Here is a 20187-nt window from a genome sequence, read left to right on the forward strand (position 1 = left end):
TTTGACAGGAAGTCCTGTTGAAACCAAGGTGTCTGTCACACCAGGAATCACTCTTCTAGCTACATTCATATGTTAAAATGTGCCGGTTATTTTCCTCAGGGTAACATTTATTGACAAGGAAATACAGGTACCTCAGGCAGTCTCTCATCCTGTCTCTATTTTGACAGGAAGTCCTGTTGAAACCAAGGTGTCTGTCACACCAGGAATCACTCTTCTAGCTACATTCATATGTTAAAATGTGCCGGTTATTTTCCTCAGGGTAACATTTATTGACAAGGAAATACAGGTACCTCAGGCAGTCTCTCATCCTGTCTCTTCCTGTCCCTCTTGTAGGGGTGGGCGTCCCGTTGATGTTGACGTATGTCTATGGGGTCGTCCCCATGTCGCTCTGTCGGAATGGATGGTGCCGGCCGCAGAACGAGCCCCCAGAAACACATAAGATACAACTGGAAGACCTAGCCAGCTGTAAGGGGCTTTAGTATAGTATATTGGATGCTAAATATTGTATCTAATGCTTACCTATATTTTGTATTTTTGTTTTAAGAACTATGTACATTATATTATAAGTAAAAAGATTCCTTAATGCTTTTATTAAAGTAACTCAACTTATCCCATCTTGAATTGTTCAGCACTGAGTAGTTCAAAGTAAACTCAAATATACCAGTCCAATAGATTAGTCCGATAGACCAGTCCAATAGATCACCAATAGACCAGTCCAATAGATCACAATAGACCAGTCCAATAGATCACAACAGATCAGTCCAATAGACCAGTCCAATAGATCACCAATAGATCAGTCCAATAGACCACAATAGACCAGTCCAATAGATCACAACAGATCAGTCCAATAGATCACAATAGACCAGTCCAATAGATCAGTTCAATAGATCAATCTGATAGATCACAATAGACCCGTCAAATTGATCACTAATAGATCACAGATAGATCCATCCAATAGATCAGTTCAATAGATCACAATAAAGCAATCCAATAGATCACAATAGGCCAGTCCAATAGATCACCAATAGATCACCAATAGATCAGTCCAATAGACCAGTCCAATAGATCAGTCCAATAGATCACCAATAGACCAGTCCAATAGATCACCAATAGACCAGTCCAATAGACCAGTCCAATAGACCAGTCCAATAGATCAGTCCAATAGATCACCAATAGACCAGTCCAATAGACCAGTCCAATAGACCAGTCCAATAGACCAGTCCAATAGACCAGTCCAATAGATCACCAATAGACCAGTCCAATAGACCAGTCCAATAGACCAGTCCAATAGATCACCAATAGACCAGTCCAATAGATCAGTCCAATAGACCAGTCCAATAGATCACATTGGATCAGTCAAATAGATCACTAATATATCAATCCAATAGATTAGTCCAATAGATCACAATTGATCCCTCCAATTTATCACTAATAGATTCGTCCAATAGATCACCAATAGATCACAATAGATCAATCCAATAGATCACAGTAGATCCGTCCAATAGATCCATCCACTTGATCAGTCAAATAGATCACTAATATATCACCAATAGATCAGTTCAATAGATCAGTCCAATAGATCACTGATAGATCAGTCCAATAGATCACTAATAGATCACTAATAGATTAGTCCAATAGATCACTAATATATCACTCCAATAGATCACTAATAGATCACTAATATATCAGTCCAATATATCAGTCCAATAGATCGATAATAGATCAGTCCAATAGATCACTGATAGATCAGCCCAATAGATCAGCCCAATAGATCACTAATAGATCAGTCCAATAGATCACCAATAGATCACTAATAGATTAGTCCAATAGATCACTAATAGATTAGTCCAATAGACCAGTCCAATAGATCACTAATAGATCACTAATAGATTAGTCCAATAGATGTTGACACTACTGTATGATTGTATGGTTGTTTCCTAGTTTTAATCTGATGTTGTTTCTGAACTTCTTTTGAAGATCTTCTATTCTCTCATGTAGTCAGCGACCACTGGCCGGGGCCGGGCCCAAGAGGCCAGACCAACCCCGCCCTCAGCGACACCAGCGTCCAGGAAGTCCTACAAGATGTTAGGGTCAGCGTACAGGAAGTTGGCGTGCTCCCCAGCACCAGCAGTGCTGCCACGCCCCCGGAACCAGATGCATGCACAGGATTGGACAAGCATCAGATGCGTCATGTTTATACGCAGCAGGACAGCCAATCAGACTGCGAAGGGGTTGGGGGTGCTGGGATGCTGGATAATACACAGACATTCTCCTTGCGGTCAGTGCCTCTTGTCGTATAGTTTTTGATTGATTGATTGATTGAGCCCAAAGTATTTATTTGCAAAGTTTCTCTTCGTTCAATTCAAGTCAGTTCAATACACATTCATTTATCCCCTCAAGAGCAATTACAAAAGACAAGTCATTTAATTCCTTTGATGCAACCTGCCTCTAGATCATAAAACATGGCTGAAATATTATGTAACAGGCCTATCCTTGATGCTGTTCATGTTCTCATGTTGCAGGGAGGGAACGAACATTGAGGTGCGTGTAGAGATCGAGGCCCATCCACGAGGCGCACGTCAGTCCAGCCTCAGTAGCATCCTGTCCAGTCGCAGCCTATCAGCTGAGTCCCTGGGTCGAGCACACTCAGTAGGCCGCGCCCACTCGCAAGATCACCTGGGCCACGCCCACTCCCAGGAACATCTGTGTGCCTCTGAACATGAAGAAGAGAGCGGAGAAAAGGAAAGAGGAGGAAGAGAGGGAGAAAGCAGGGACCACCTGCATGTTTTTGAGACGGACAATGTCTGAGCTCCGCCTACTATTTAGGTCACACCCCGTTTCCACTACAGGCTCCTCCCACCAGCTGTCTTCCTGCTCCACTGTCTAAGAGTCGGGGACATGGAGAGAGAGAAAAGGAGAGATGGAAAAAGTGTGTTTGTGAAAAATAGACAAAATAAAGAGGGCCGCTTGCCAACACAGATGCATCAAAACAAACCAGAAATGACTGAAAGCATGTTGATTGACTAGTTTTGTGGGTGTTAGCCTCACTTTACTGTGTCCTTTCAGAAGAGAATGCCCCCCCCCCCTCCCAATCTAACACTGGTCTATTTAAATGATTATTTAAATAAAAATTATTACCAAGCCCCTTCTCTACCTATAACCGCGTACTTATAATGATCTAGAGTCGTTTGTATCAAGCATCTCAGAGTTGGAGTGCTGATCTCGGCCCAGTTTTGCCTTTTCGATCACAATAAATACGATTATTATAGACAGAGAAGACCTGATCCTAGATCAGCACTCCTACACAGGTGATACATACAACGCCTAATTTCCCCCCTTCCATCTAAGATACATTTTTAAGAGATCTAAAAGCATGTTTTGTTCTGTAGGGGTTAGCCATATGTAACATGCTGCTTCAACTCTCTCTTCCTGTCCCGACACTGATGAGGTATGAAATGCTTCCTGCCCGTCCCGTGTTGATGATGACATGCGATAGAACGTTGAGAGGCTACTGTGTAAAAGGGTGTAATGAAGTGGGGGGGGGGGAGTTTCCTCACAAAGGGTTATTTCAGTATTGTCAGATACAGTGTAAACCTGACTTTATGCAACACGTTTTAACATGCTGGTCCAACTTTACAGGCCTTGTTGAAATGCAGTCGCCCTCGACTATGACTGGTTGGTGATCTCAGTGAATTTCATAGTAGACCACTTTGACCATACTGGTTATCAAGCTGATATTCCCTTCCATTGAGGAGGTTGGGGGGTGTGTGTGTGTGTGTGTGTGTGTGGGGGGGGCGCTATATGTTTTGGTCAAGGCATGCATTCTTTCACTGCTGTGAATCTAAGCAATATTCAGGGACCAGGCGCTGTGACGTTTAGAGCCAGACATATCCTACGGACTCTGGCTGCCTCCCAAATGGCACCCTATTCCCTACCCCACTGGGCACAGACGTCAGTTCAACGTCTAGTTTTGATTTACATTTGGTTGAGTTTGTAAACTAACATGAATTCAATGTGAAATGAACAACAACAACAACAACAACAACAACAACAATGTCACTGTCATTTGGGTTTAGATTAAAAGTTTGGTGGAAAAAAAGGTCTGTTTTTGTCACGAGAATTTCTATCCCAATGTTCTAACCGAACTATTTTATATCTCTGTCTAATTCCTGAAGGTTGTACATCTCCAGTTCAAAGAAATAGACAGTCTCAGCCTGCAAGAGATCAATACTTTATTCAGAGAGCGCTCTGCGAATCTTTTTAAACACACACACACACAAACAAGTTCAAATCTTAAGTTACGCCTTGCTCAGACAGTTACTTTTCCACTACACACATACATTGTTTATCATATTCTGCAACATGTTTCATAATTTTCTGCAAGCCTAACAATTTCTCCCCTCCACGGGTGGGGACAGAATGTCCTGTTATTGGTTTCACAGTAGCACAACTTCGATAGTCTGTCGATAGCTCCTCTTATCCTTTGTTTCACACTTGCACCCTGCTTACATAGCTAAACAGGAACAAAATGTCCTGGTTCTAATTATGATTCTAATACATTTCACACAATTATATGGTTTCAGGGTGGAATACTTTAGTCATTATCTTAAACGTACAGATTCTTCTATCAGTTTTCCACATTGATTCAACGTCATCACGTTGCATTTTTGGGTTGAAATGACTTGGAAACAACTTTGATTCAAATGTTTTTTGCCCGCTGGGATCATAATTCACTACTTCTGACCAGGGCCCATAAGGACTAGGGTGCTATTTAACCAGGGCCCATAGGGATCTGGTTAAAAGTAGTGCACTATATTAGGGAATAGGGTGCCATTTGGGAATGTACTATCTTAACAGAGATCCATAATACAGTATTTCACTAGCAACAGCAGCAGTAGCAGCACGGCCCTCTAGCTAGGGCTTAGAACAGGGCTGGGTCACTCTGATAGTAGCAGCACGGCCCTCTAGCTAGGGCTTAGAACAGGGCTGGGTCACTCTGATAGTAGCAGCACGGCCCTCTAGCTAGGGCTTAGAACTGGGCTGGGTCACTCTGATAGTAGCAGCACGGCCCTCTAGCTAGGGCTTAGAACAGGGCTGGGTCACTCTGATAGTAGCAGCACGGCCCTCTAGCTAGGGCTTAGAACAGGGCTGGGTCACTCTGATAGTAGCAGCACGGCCCTCTAGCTAGGGCTTAGAACAGGGCTGGGTCACTCTGATAGTAGCAGCACGGCCCTCTAGCTAGGGCTTAGAACAGGGCTGGGTCACTCTGATAGTAGCAGCACGGCCCTCTAGCTAGGGCTTAGAACAGGGCTGGGTCACTCTGATAGTAGCAGCACGGCCCTCTAGCTAGGGCTTAGAACAGGGCTGGGTCACTCTGATAGTAGCAGCACGGCCCTCTAGCTAGGGCTTAGAACAGGGCTGGGTCACTCTGATTGTAGCAGCACGGCCCTCTAGCTAGGGCTTAGAACAGGGCTGGGTCACTCTGATAGTAGCAGCACGGCCCTCTAGCTAGGGCTTAGAACAGGGCTGGGTCACTCTGATAGTAGCAGCACGGCCCTCTAGCTAGGGCTTAGAACAGGGCTGGGTCACTCTGATTGTAGCAGCACGGCCCTCTAGCTAGGGCTTAGAACAGGGCTGGGTCACTCTGATAGTAGCAGCACGGCCCTCTAGCTAGGGCTTAGAACAGGGCTGGGTCACTCTGATTGTAGCAGCACGGCCCTCTAGCTAGGGCTTAGAACAGGGCTGGGTCACTCTGATAGTAGCAGCACGGCCCTCTAGCTAGGGCTTAGAACAGGGCTGGGTCACTCTGATAGTAGCAGCACGGCCCTCTAGCTAGGGCTTAGAACAGGGCTGGGTCACTCTGATATTCTGGCATGTGTGTCTGTTGGTTTCTGTCTGTCAAACCAGCATCTGATTTAGACCTGGGAAACCAGGTGTGTGGACTCCGTGTGTGTGTGTGATTAAGTGTCAGACAGAAGATAGAACAGCAGGCAACCAAGTTCCTGAGGAATAGAAATCTTGGCCTTCCCTGGCTTAGAACATCTCTCTTAAAGCTGCATGGTTTCTGCTCCTCACTCACTGGGTGTCCAGGAGTTAGCCACCACAACACGCACGCACGCACGCACGCACGCACGCACGCACGCACGCACGCACGCACGCACGCACGCACGCACGCACGCACGCACGCTATTGAACTGCAGTGGTGATGCTGTCGACAAACAGGAGACAAAGGAACCACCACCAGACCATCTTAGTCGATCACATCACCCAGACCCCTCAGTCGATCACATCACCCAGACCCCTCAGTCGATCACAGCACCCAGACCCCTCAGTCGATCACAGCACCCAGAACCTCTCAGTCGATCACAGCACCCAGAACCTCTCAGTCGATCACAGCACCCAGACCCTCAGTCGATCACAGCACCCAGACCCCCTCAGTCGATCACAGCACCCAGACCCTCTCAGTCGATCACATCACCCAGACCATCTTAGTCGATCACAGCACCCAGACCATCTTAGTCGATCACAGCACCCAGAACCTCTCAGTCGATCACATCACCCAGACCCTCTCAGTCGATCACATCACCCAGACCATCTTAGTCGATCACAGCACCCAGAACCTCTCAGTCGATCACAGCACCCAGAACCTCTCAGTCGATCACAGCACCCAGACCACCTCAGTCGATCACAGCACCCAGACCATCTTAGTCAATCACAGCACCCAGACCACCTCAGTCGATCACAGCACCCAGTCGATCACAGCACCCAGAACCTCTCAGTCGATCACAGCACCCAGACCACCTCAGTCGATCACAGCACCCAGACCCCTCAGTCGATCACAGCACCCAGAACCTCTCAGTCGATCACAGCACCCAGAACCTCTCAGTCGATCACAGCACCCAGACCACCTCAGTCGATCACAGCACCCAGACCACCTCAGTCGATCACAGCACCCTGACCCCTCAGTCGATCACAGCACCCTGACCCCTCAGTCGATCACAGCACCCAGAACCTCTCAGTCGATCACAGCACCCAGAACCTCTCAGTCGATCACAGCACCCAGACCACCTCAGTCGATCACAGCACCCAGACCCCTCAGTCGATCACAGCACCCAGAACCTCTCAGTCGATCACAGCACCCAGACCCCCTCAGTCGATCACAGCACCCAGACCCCCTCAGTCGATCACAGCACCCAGACCCCTCAGTCGATCACAGCACCCAGAACCTCTCAGTCGATCACAGCACCCAGACCCCCTCAGTCGATCACAGCACCCAGACCCCTCAGTTGATCACAGCACCCAGAACCTCTCAGTCGATCACAGCACCCAGAGCCCCTCAGTCGATCACACCACCCAGACCCCCTTAGTCGATCACAGCACCCAGACCCCCTCAGTCGATCACAGCACCCAGACCCCTCAGTCGATCACAGCACCCAGAACCTCTCAGTCGATCACAGCACCCAGAGCCCCTCAGTCGATCACAGCACCCAGACCCCCTTAGTCGATCACAGCACCCAGACCCCTCAGTCGATCACAGCACCCAGACCCCTCAGTCGATCACAGCACCCAGAACCTCTCAGTCGATCACAGCACCCAGACCACCTCAGTCGATCACAGCACCCAGAACCTCTCAGTCGATCACAGCACCCAGACCACCTCAGTCGATCACAGCACCCAGAACCTCTCAGTCGATCACAGCACCCAGACCCCCTCAGTCGATCACAGCACCCAGAACCTCTCAGTCGATCACAGCACCCAGACCCTCTCAGTCGATCCCAGAGCAGCAGTGTTCTACAAGCAGCATGCTAACTCAGGCTATATCCATTCTAGATGATTATGATGATGAGAAAATGTGAACTGAAAAATTAACAGAAAGATTCCTGAGTGTGAAATCCCTTGTGAAGAGGACCTCGGAGAGACAGACAACCATGGGACTTGATACAGACATGGTATGCATCCAGAGCCATGGGGATTGATACAGACATGGTATGTATTCAGAGCCATGGGGATTGATGCAGACATGGTATGTATTCAGAGCCATGGGAATTGATACAGACATGGTATGCATTCAGAGCCATGGGGATTGATGCAGACATGGTATGTATTCAGAGCCATGGGGATTGATGCAGACATGGTATGTATTCAGAGCCATGGGGATTGATACAGACATGGTATGTATTCAGAGCCATGGGGATTGATACAGACATGGTATGTATTCAGAGCCATGGGGATTGATACAGACATGGTATGTATTCAGAGCCATGGGAATTGATACAGACATGGTATGCATCCAGAGCCATGGGGATTGATACAGACATGGTATGTATTCAGAGCCATGGGGATTGATGCAGACATGGTATGTATTCAGAGCCATGGGAATTGATACAGACATGGTATGCATTCAGAGCCATGGGGATTGATGCAGACATGGTATGTATTCAGAGCCATGGGGATTGATACAGACATGGTATGTATTCAGAGCCATGGGGATTGATACAGACATGGTATGTATTCAGAGCCATGGGGATTGATACAGACATGGTATGTATTCAGAGCCATGGGGATTGATACAGACATGGTATGTATTCAGAGCCATGGGAATTGATACAGACATGGTATGCATCCAGAGCCATGGGGATTGATACAGACATGGTATGCATCCAGAGCCATGGGGATTGATACAGACATGGTATGCATCCAGAGCCATGGGGATTGATACAGACATGGTATGCATCCAGAGCCATGGGGATTGATACAGACATGGTATGCATCCAGAGCCATGGGGATTGATACAGACATGGTATGCATCCAGAGCCATGGGGATTGATACAGACATGGTATGCATCCAGAGCCATGGGGATTGATACAGACATGGTATGCATCCAGAGCCATGGGGATTGATACAGACATGGTATGTATTCAGAGCCATGGGGATTGATACAGACATGGTATGCATCCAGAGCCATGGGGATTGATACAGACATGGTATGTATTCAGAGCCATGGGGATTGATACAGACATGGTATGTATTCAGAGCCATGGGGATTGATACAGACATGGTATGCATTCAGAGCCATGGGGATTGATACAGACATGGTATGCATCCAGAGCCATGGGGATTGATACAGACATGGTATGCATCCAGAGCCATGGGGATTGATACAGACATGGTATGTATTCAGAGCCATGGGGATTGATACAGACATGGTATGCATCCAGAGCCATGGGGATTGATACAGACATGGTATGTATTCAGAGCCATGGGGATTGATACAGACATGGTATGTATTCAGAGCCATGGGGATTGATACAGACATGGTATGCATCCAGAGCCATGGGGATTGATACAGACATGGTATGCATTGTAAATCTGATGAGGAATAAAACTTGAACAAATGTTTCACCATGAAGGACAGAACTGAATGTCATCTCGTGTCCAATTTTTAAAATGATCTTCAGCCTTGCATATGGCACCCTATTCCCTAATATAGTGCACTACTTTTGACCAGATCCCTATGGGCCCTGGTCAAATGGCACCCTATTCCCTATGGGCCCTGGTCAAATGGCACCCTATTCCCTATTGGCCTTGGTCAAATGGCTCCCTATTCCCTATGGCCCTGGTCAAATGTAGTGCACTACATAGAGAATAGGGTGCCATTTGGGACACATCCCTTTACTACATAGTGAAGTGGGGACATGAACAGGAGAAGTCAGGTTTTGCACCTTGAAAGTTTGCCTGCGGACCGTCATTGAATGTAGTCTGTAGACATGATGTAATGACTGCTCATTTTCAACAGAGGGCGCTGGAACATAGGTGATATTGATCCTCAGAGCAGTGGTAGGCTACAGATTGAGGAATTGCATTATCTGCAGCTAAGGACAAATGTTGATTGGCTCGAGAAAACAATTTATTTGTATTTTATACGGGCTGTTTCCACAGGTTTTATGTCATTACTTTTCATAAGATATAATTTGATACAGATTCAAAAGTTCCAAAATGTTGTGTCCTGCTCAGGGTGTTCTGCTCAGGGTGTCCTGCTCAGGGTGGCCTGCTGCTCAGGGTGTCCTGCTGCTCAGGGTGGCCTGCTGCTCAGGGTGTCCTGCTCAGGGTGTTCTGCTGCTCAGGGTGTCCTGCTGCTCAGGGTCTTCTGCTCCTCAGGGTCTTCTGCTCCTCAGGGTCTTCTGCTCCTCAGGGTCTTCTGCTCCTCAGGGTCTTCTGCTCCTCAGGGTGTTCTGCTGCTCAGGGTCTTCTGCTCCTCAGGGTCTTCTGCTCAGGGTGTCCTGCTCAGGGGGCAGACTTAGTGATTTGGAGACCCCAGGCAGATGCCAGTGTGATTTGTCAAAAAAATCACTTCAAAAAGTAGGTTACCTTTTCATGTTCATCTAAAAATAATTCCAGCATCCTAACTGTGCACCCGCCAACTTTCCTTCAATTGCAAGTGGATGAAACTATCTCACCGGAGAAAGCATCCGAGCGAGCGAAACAGCGCCCCTCTGTCTTACTATATGTAGCGCATGTATCTGATGCTGTCTGGACAAAAGGAGTATTACATTCCATTTACATTCTGAAAACACCTCATTGCTGCAGTTGCCCCGCTCTGAAAACACCTCATTGCTTAATAGCTTAATTTTACAAAAGTCGCGTTTGCAATCATACGGTGCGAAACAATTCACTGGAACTCTGTCAGGGTGGAATAGTCCATTATTATGAATTATGAGGAAAAACGTGGAATATTGATATGAAATATGTGTATGGAAAGAAATGATTGATCTATTTTGAATCATTATTTGGCTGTATGGATTCATTCACTTTTTTGGAGTTCCTTTTTTGTCAACAATGTGGCCTTATTAACCAGGGCACAGTGGGCAGGAAACCCCCCCCCCCTCCCTCCCCATTTCCTTTGAAGCTTCCAGCAGATTTAGCTGCAGCTGGACCAACCTGCTGGACCAACCTGCTGAAGCAAGACAGAATGAGAGCGATGAGCTGACAATGGTGGGACTCAAGTGGTGAAATTATATATTTTTAAAAAGAATAATTACTAGTAAAAAAATATATATATGCCCAGCTCATATGAAGTGCGGCCTGATGCAATTGCCTCTTCTGCCTAATGGTAAGTCTGTCACTGGTCCTGTCCATTCATTTCCCAATAGGCTTTTGTCCAAGGAACCGTGGCGAGTTAGTGCCTACAAAAAGAAGCCATTACTATTTCTCTCTATATCAGTAAAAAATAAAGGTGCTTTACTTTCGTTCCCACGTCCTGATCTAGCCTACCTGCTAGCTTACCTGCTAGCCTACCTGCTAGCTTACCTGCTAGCCTACCTGCTAGCGGCTCCTCCCGTCACATCAAGCAGCGTTGTTCTGCCAGTTCCCCTTGCTTTTATTCATCCACAATAGTTAGCAGTTGTTCATTTAGTCATTTAATTCCATCTAAAATGTATTACCATCAACATGCACATAATTGTAAAAGGCTACTTTTTAAATGCACTAGAGAGAGAATACAAAATGTATAGAATTCATCTGCAAATGTACCACATTCAATAGAGTACCACAGTATGAGTCATAATACCCATAAAACCTAGCGGTCAAACAGGGAAACTGTTCCAATAGTTTTTCCACCATTCATTTTTCCCATAAAGGATTTTAGAAACACTTTAAATAAGGGCTGTGTTTCGTGTAGGCTCACCCTGACTTGACGTTTTGATAACCGTGTAAATCTCTCTGGGACAAGGGGACTTTTATCAATATATTTGGCTCTATTTCATTTGATTTTGATCTCAGAATCAAAAAATGCTAATTAGCATCAAAGTAGACATCATATAAAACTACAAATCCCAGCAAGCTCCTACACATCATCTCTAGCGGACACCTTTGCTAACAGGTATTGTATCAATTTAAAACTTGCACAAGACAGTTCACAGAATAGTGCATTTAAAGAAATATAGCCAATTTATGCATTACTACATTTAGCTAACATTAGATAGTTAACCCAGAGATTCTTACCTTTGCCTTGATTTGGCAGTCTCACCCATATCATCATGGCATTTGTAGTTCTTTATTATAGCCACATTAGCAGCTAATTAGTATTTAATTTAAAAAAATTGGAGTGGGGGGGGGTAAAAACAGGTGAATATATTGATAAAAGTCACCTTGTCCGAGAGAGATTTACATGGGAAAAATGTATGGTGGAAAAACGTTTGGAACTATTTCCCTGTTTGACCACTAGGTTTTATGGGTATTATGACACATCTGTGGGGCTCTATGCAAGACTCCTCCAAAAATGGGTGTGGCGGAGGGCTAGACACACCTTTACTTCATGCCCGCCCCATGTTCGTTTCGCTCCCAACCCAGACAGCAACGGGTTAAAGGAGGCTGCGCTGCCCAGCATTTCATCAGACCGAGACCCTTGTTTCAGTGAACGAGTTTGAACTTGGTCCTATCGTCTGCCTGTTCGCTCGCTGCACCGCGCATCACTAGTAGTCGACTGTTGTAGCGTACGTAGACTGGATACTATCGTTTCTCTTTCTGAGCCAAAGCAAGCGGAGAGGGAAGGTATCCACCTGCCACTGAGACACATCTAAGCATGGATGCTCTGAAATCAGCTGGAAGAGCGATTATCAAGAGTCCCGGAGTTCCGCGGCACACATGGGGCACCTCCAAGCACGAAAGTAAGTCAATCGTCAAATTCACACCGGTAAAGGCCATATATCGATGCAAAGAAACGGACACATTAGACGATAGCACAATGCAACGAGACTAGCTGTCACAAGCAAAGGAAAGCGCTGACAATAGGCTGTCTATCTTGTTCTATTGTCACCACTCTTGTTGGAATAGAAACTAAAGAACAGTAGATTCTGAGGTGTGACATTTTGTGTGTGATAGAAAACAATAGGTCTCAGTATATACCTTTCTGAATTGCAAATAGTGTAACGTTTTTTTTTAATCACCCGTTATCTATCAATAAAATATAGTATTTTATTTCTCCCCACCGGGCAATATGCATTTGTATTATTATTATCTATTCTTATTATCTGGTTACCTAAGTCCACTGCACACTCGTGTGAGGAATCATTTATTAAAGCAGGTCAGCCAGTATAACTATAGAAAGTATCTTGCTAACTTCAGACATATGCTATTGTTCTACTCCACAAGGACACTTTATATTACTGTTGCTGTCTGAATTCATAAATATCAATAGACAAACTTCTATTTTTTTTAGGATACCATAGACTCGTTGGTTTCATATCCTATAAGGCCGGATAGCTATTCTTTGTTATATGAAATTCACACGTGTTCACTGTCAAGTTAAATCCATAGTGGAACAATGCATTTCTCTTCCTCTTTACAATTCCCAGTGGGGTTAAAACTGTCAACTCACAGGTTGTAGTGGAAGAGAAAGAGAGGCTGTGACTGACAGTTGGTCTCTGGCTCATGGCAATGCTTGCTACTGTGCGCTGTCACTCCGAAGTGTGAAGTGTTTGGTTGAAGAGTCTCTCCCTGGGCGAGAGAACACTTCTTTCTCAAGCCTCCACAAAAGCTCAGGGGAAGACAAAAACATACAGTAACCAGTCAAAAGTTTGGACACACCTACTCATTCAAGGTTTTTTCTTTATTTTTTACTATTTTCTACATTGTAGAATAATAGTTAACACATCAAAACTATGAAATATCACATATGGAATCATGTAGTAACCAAAAAAGTGTCATTATTATTGATATAAATATTTTATATTTGAGATTCTTTAAAGTAGCCACCCATTGCCTTGATGACAGCTTTGCACACTCTTGGCATTCTCTCAACCAGCTTCCTGAGATAGTCACCTGGAATGCATTTCAATTAACATGAAGATTGTGTGCCTTGTTAAAAGTTCATTTGTGGAATTTCTTTCCTTTTTAATTCGTTTGAGCCAATCAGTTGTGTTGTGACAAGGTAGGGGTGGTATACAGAAGACAGCCCTATTTGGTAAAAGACCAAGTCCATAGTATGGCAAGAACAGCTCAAATAAGCAAAGAGAAATGACAGTCCATCATTACTTTAAGACATGAAGGTCAGTCAATCCGGAATATTTCAAGAACTTTAAAAGTTTCTTCAAGTGCAGTCGCAAAAACCATCAAGCGTTATGATGAAACTGGCTCTCATGAGGACCGCCACAGGAAAGGAAGACCCAGAGTTACCTCTGTTGCAGAGGATACATTCATTAGAGTTAAATGCACCTCAGATTGCAGCCCAAATAAATGCTTCACAGAGATCAAGTAACAGACATATCTCAACTAGAGGTTGACTGATTTAATTAGGGCCAATTTCAAGTTTTTATAACAATCGGTAATCAGCATTTTTGGATGCCGATTACGGCCGATTACATTGCACTCCACGAGGAGACTGCGTGGCAGGCTGACCACCTGTTACGCGAGGGCAGCAAGGAGCCAAGGTAAGTTGCTAGCTAGCATTAAACTTATCTTATAAAAAACAATCAATCTTCACATAACCACTAGTTAACTACACATGGTTGATGATATTACTAGGTTAACTAGCTTGTCCTGCGTTGCATATCATATTTAAAAAAATGTTGTAAACCTTTTGACTGTTGCTGTGTACTTAGCCTGTATCCCACATGTCAACCCTATTCCCTACATTAAAATAAAAGTGTTCATTGTTTATTCAGTATTGTTGTAATTGTCATTAGGGTGGCGGGTAGCCTAGTGGTTAGAGTGGAGGGACGGCGGGTAGCCTAGTGGTTAGAGTGGAGGGACGGCGGGTAGCCTAGTGGTTAGAGTGGAGGGACGGCGGGTAGCCTAGTGGTTAGAGTGTAGGGACGGCGGGTAGCCTAGTGGTTAGAGTGTAGGGACGGCGGGTAGCCTAGTGGTTAGAGTGTAGGGACGGCGGGTAGCCTAGTGGTTAGAGTGTAGGGACGGCGGGTAGCCTAGTGGTTAGAGTGTAGGGACGGCGGGTAGCCTAGTGGTTAGAGTGGAGGGACGGCGGGTAGTCTAGTGGTTAGAGTGGAGGGACGGCGGGTAGCCTAGTGGTTAGAGTGGAGGGACGGCGGGTAGCCTAGTGGTTAGAGTGGAGGGACGGCGGGTAGTCTAGTGGTTAGAGTGGAGGGACGGCGGGTAGCCTAGTGGTTAGAGTGGAGGGACGGCGGGTAGCCTAGTGGTTAGAGTGGAGGGACGGCGGGTAGCCTAGTGGTTAGAGTGGAGGGACGGCGGGTAGCCTAGTGGTTAGAGTGGAGGGACGGCGGGTAGCCTAGTGGTTAGAGTGGAGGGACGGCGGGTAGCCTAGTGGTTAGAGTGGAGGGACGGCGGGTAGCCTAGTGGTTAGAGTGGAGGGACGGCGGGCAGCCTAGTGGTTAGAGTGGAGGTGCGGCGGGCAGCCTAGTGGTTAGAGTGGAGGTGCGGCGGGCAGCCTAGTGGTTAGAGTGGAGGGGCGGCGGGCAGCCTAGTGGTTAGAGTGGAGGGGCGGCGGGCAGCCTAGTGGTTAGAGTGTAGGGACGGCGGGTAGCCTAGTGGTTAGAGTGTAGGGACGGCGGGTAGCCTAGTGGTTAGAGTGTAGGGACGGCGGGTAGCCTAGTGGTTAGAGTGTAGGGACGGCGGGTAGCCTAGTGGTTAGAGTGTAGGGACGGCGGGTAGCCTAGTGGTTAGAGTGTAGGGACGGCGGGTAGCCTAGTGGTTAGAGTTTAGGGACGGCGGGTAGCCTAGTGGTTAGAGTGTAGGGACGGCGGGTAGCCTAGTGGTTAGAGTGTAGGGACGGCGGGTAGCCTAGTGGTTAGAGTGTAGGGACGGCGGGTAGCCTAGTGGTTAGAGTGTAGGGACGGCGGGTAGCCTAGTGGTTAGAGTGTAGGGACGGCGGGTAGCCTAGTGGTTAGAGTGTAGGGACGGCGGGTAGCCTAGTGGTTAGAGTGTAGGGACGGCGGGTAGCCTAGTGGTTAGAGTGTAGGGACGGCGGGTAGCCTAGTGGTTAGAGTGTAGGGACGGCGGGTAGTCTAGTGGTTAGAGTGTAGGGACGGCGGGTAGTCTAGTGGTTAGAGTGTAGGGACGGCGGGTAGTCTAGTGGTTAGAGTGTTGGACTAGTAACCGAGAGGTTGCTAGATGGAATCCCCTGAGCTGACAAGGGGAAAAATCTGTCGTTCTGCCCCTGAACAAGACAGTTAACCCACTGTTCCCCTGAACAAGACAGTTAACCCACTGTTCCTAGGCTGTCATTGTAAATAAGAATTTGTTCTTTAACTTGCCTCGTTAAATAAAGGTGAAATAAAAATAGTGCGTTACCTTTGAACAGGGACTTTGGGAATTAGGTAGAATTTTGAGATGTAGACTTAAAATAGAGTACGGTTCCAGTCTAGTTAATCAAACCAGTTTCTGGATTAATAAACATCAATCAAACATGATTTACTGCTATGAGAAGAATATTTTTGACTTTAACCCTGGAAGCCCGGTTTCAGATTTTGATTGAATATTGCACCTAGACATTGCAAATCCTTGGCAGACTGACTCATTTCACAGTTAGAGACAGAGTTGACGTCCCAAATGGTACCCTAATTCCCTACATAGTGCACTACTTTTGACCAGAGCCCTATTCCCTACATAGTGCACTACTTTTGACCAGAGATTGATGGGTCCCGGTTCAAAAGTAGTGCCCTGTAGGGAATAGGGTGCCATTCAGTTCGCCAACAGAGATGTGCTGAACAGCCAGAGTCTCTTTGAAATCAACGCAGTATAAATGAATTCTTACATTTAAATGGGAACCTGAGGGGTTTGGATATGCTCCTATTGGATTAATATTTTAATGATTCCCTAGTGTGTGTGTGTGTGTGTGTGTGTGTGTGTGTGTGTGTGTGTGTGTGTGTGTGTGTGTGTGTGTGTGTGTGTGTGTGTGTGTGTTTGTGTTGATGCATTACGTCCATAAATTAGGACACTAGCTGCCATAGTGACTAGTTAGTCATCTGGTAGTTAGGGGCCTACAGGCTGGTAGTTAGGGGCCTACAGGCTGGTAGTTAGGGGCCTACAGGCTGGTAGTTAGGGGCCTGCAGGCTGGTAGTTAGGGGCCTGCAGGCTGGTAGTTAGGGGCCTACAGGCTGGTAGTTAGGGGCCTGCAGGCTGGTAGTTAGGGGCCTGCAGGCTGGTAGTTAGGGGCCTGCAGGCTGGTAGTTAGGGGCCTACAGGCTGGTAGTTAGGGGCCTACAGCCTGGTAGTTAGGGGCCTACAGCCTGGTAGTTAGGGGCCTACAGCCTGGTAGTTAGGGGCCTACAGCCTGGTAGTTAGGGGCCTACAGGCTGGTAGTTAGGGGCCTACAGGCTGGTAGTCAGGGGCCTACAGGCTGGTAGTTAGGGGCCTACAGGCTGGTAGTTAGGGGCCTACAGGTTGGTAGTTAGGGGCCTATAGGCTGGTAGTTAGGGGCCTACAGGCTGGTAGTTAGGGGCCTACAGGCTGGTAGTTAGGGGCCTACAGGCTGGTAGTTAGGGGCCTACAGGCTGGTAGTTAGGGGCCTACAGGCTGGTAGTTAGGGGCCTACAGGCTGGTAGTTAGGGGCCTACAGGCTGGTAGTTAGGGGCCTACAGGCTGGTAGTTAGGGGCCTACAGGTTGGTAGTCAGGGGCCTACAGGCTGGTAGTCAGGGGCCTACAGGCTGGTAGTCAGGGGCCTACAGGTTGGTAGTTAGGGGCCTACAGGCTGGTAGTTAGGGGCCTACAGGCTGGTAGTTAGGGGCCTACAGGCTGGTAGTTAGGGGCCTATAGGCTGGTAGTTAGGGGCCTACAGGCTGGTAGTTAGGGGCCTACAGGCTGGTAGTTAGGGGCCTACAGGCTGGTAGTTAGGGGCCTACAGGCTGGTAGTTAGGGGCCTACAGGCTGGTAGTTAGGGGCCTACAGGCTGGTAGTTAGGGGCCTGCAGGCTGGTAGTTAGGGGCCTGCAGGCTGGTAGTTAGGGGACTACAGGCTGGTAGTTAGGGGACTACAGGCTGGTAGTTAGGGGCCTATAGGCTGGTAGTTAGGGGCCTATAGGCTGGTAGTTAGGGGCCTACAGGCTGGTAGTTAGGGGCCTACAGGCTGGTAGTTAGGGGCCTACAGGCTGGTAGTTAGGGGCCTACAGGCTGGTAGTTAGGGGCCTACAGGCTGGTAGTTAGGGGCCTGCAGGCTGGTAGTTAGGGGCCTGCAGGCTGGTGATTTGCATTGGGCCTTGAGGACAGTTAGAGCATCCAGATGTCTAAATCAATCATGCCACATTTTAACAGGGTATCTGTGCTAACAGGGTATCTGTGCTAACAGGGTATCTGTGCTAACAGGGTATTTGTGGTAACAGGGTATTTGTGGTAACAGGGTATCTGTGCTAACAGGGTATCTGTGCTAACAGGGTATCTGTGGTAACAGGGTATTTGTGGTAACAGGGTGTTTGTGCTAACAGGGTGTTTGTGCTAACAGGGTATTTGTGCTAACAGGGTGTTTGTGCTAACAGGGTGTTTGTGCTAACAGGGTGTTTGTGCTAACAGGGTGTTTGTGCTAACAGGGTGTTTGTGCTAACAGGGTGTTTGTGCTAACAGGGTGTTTGTGGTAACAGGGTATTTGTGGTAACAGGGTATTTGTGGTAACAGGGTATTTGTGGTGACAGGGTGTAATTGGTGGCTTCAGAAACTGGCACAGGCACAGTTGTCATGTTTGGTTTGTAAACTAGGTCTGGATTACGAAGATTAGTTAGTGATTAAGTAATACGAGAAGATATTATCCAAACACCATCATCATTATCACCACCATCAATATCATCATCATCATTATCATCATCATCACCATCAATATCATCATCATCATTATCATCATCATCACCATCAATATCATCATCATCATTATCATCATCATCACCATCAATATCATCATCATTATCACCACCGTCATCATTATTACCACCATCATCAATATCATCATCATCACCATCATCATTATCACCACCGTCATCATTATTACCACCATCATCAATATCACCACCGTCATCATTATTACCACCATCATCAATATCATCATCATCACCATCATCATTATCACCACCATCATACTGTTATGACGTTGGACCTTCATCATCACCACCACCACCATCATCACCATCACCACATCATCATCATCACCACCATCACCACCACCATAATCACCTTCATCACCACCATCATCACCATCACCACCACCATCATCACCACCATCATACTGTTATGACGTTGGACCTTCATCATCATCACCACCACCATCATCATCATCACCACCACCATCACCACATCATCATCACCACCATCACCACCACCATCACCACCACCATCATCACCACCATCATACTGTTATGACGTTGGACCTTCATCACCACCACCATCATCGCCACCACCATCATCCCCACCATCATCATCACCACATCATCACCACCACCATAATCACCTTCATCACCACCATCATCACCATCATCACCACCATCGCCTTCATCATCACCACCTCCACCATCGCCTTCATCATCACCACCACCACCTTCATCATCACCACCTTCATCATCGCCACCACCATCATCACCACCATCATCATCACCTCCATCATCACCATCACCACCACCATCATCACCATCATCATCATCATCATCATCATCACCTCCATCATCACCATCACCACCATCATCATCACCACCATCATCATCATCACCACCACCATCACCATCATCATCATCATCACCTCCACCATCACCACCATCATCACCATCACCACCATCATCATCACCACCATCATCACCACCACCATCATCACCACCACCATCATTACCACCACCATCATCACCACCACCATCATCATCATCATCATCACCTCCATCATCATCACCATCACCACCATCATCATCATCACCACCACCATCATCACCACCATCATCATCACCACCATCATCATCATCACCATCATCATCATCACCACCACCATCATCACCATCATCATCACCTCCATCATCACCACCATCATCATCACCACCATCATCACCATCACCACCATCACCACCATCATCACCACCACCATCATTACCACCACCATCATCACCACCACCATCATCATCATCATCATCACCTCCATCATCACCATCACCACCATCATCATCATCACCTCCATCATCACCATCACCACCATCATCATCACCTCCATCATCACCATCACCACCATCATCACCACCACCATCACCACCACCACC

General features: G+C 46.8%; 3 protein-coding genes across 7 annotated transcripts in view; all 3 read left to right on the plus strand.

Moving 5' to 3' along the window:
- Nucleotides 1-3149, plus strand: part of si:ch211-278j3.3 (E3 ubiquitin-protein ligase RNF19A) — a 63673-nt gene extending 60524 nt beyond the window's left edge. For 4 of the 5 annotated variants that reach the window (XM_038962534.1, XM_038962538.1, XM_038962537.1 and 1 more), the window contains 3 exons: nucleotides 334-465; nucleotides 1978-2278; nucleotides 2523-3149. In XM_038962534.1, the coding sequence (XP_038818462.1) occupies nucleotides 334-465; nucleotides 1978-2278; nucleotides 2523-2808 (719 nt within the window). In that variant the 3' untranslated portion in view covers nucleotides 2809-3149. The remainder of the gene's footprint in view (nucleotides 1-333; nucleotides 466-1977; nucleotides 2279-2522) is intronic. The other variant, XM_038962539.1, reaches the window with a different exon arrangement.
- A 519-nt stretch (nucleotides 3150-3668) lies between these two features.
- LOC120019416 (probable serine/threonine-protein kinase samkC) lies at nucleotides 3669-7367 on the plus strand. The gene is made up of 2 exons (XM_038962705.1): nucleotides 3669-3675; nucleotides 6298-7367. Exons 1-2 carry the CDS (start codon nucleotides 3669-3671, stop codon nucleotides 7365-7367), a joined length of 1077 nt encoding a protein of 358 aa, XP_038818633.1.
- A 5214-nt stretch (nucleotides 7368-12581) lies between these two features.
- si:dkey-71h2.2 (low density lipoprotein receptor adapter protein 1) overlaps nucleotides 12582-20187 on the plus strand; it is a 136677-nt gene continuing 129071 nt past the window's right edge. Inside the window, exon 1 of the mRNA XM_038962706.1 lies at nucleotides 12582-12666. Within this exon, the coding sequence (XP_038818634.1) occupies nucleotides 12582-12666 (85 nt within the window). The remainder of the gene's footprint in view (nucleotides 12667-20187) is intronic.

The sequence above is a fragment of the Salvelinus namaycush genome, chromosome 24 (genome assembly GCF_016432855.1).
Source record: "Salvelinus namaycush isolate Seneca chromosome 24, SaNama_1.0, whole genome shotgun sequence".
NCBI classification, from domain to species: Eukaryota; Metazoa; Chordata; class Actinopteri; order Salmoniformes; family Salmonidae; genus Salvelinus; species Salvelinus namaycush.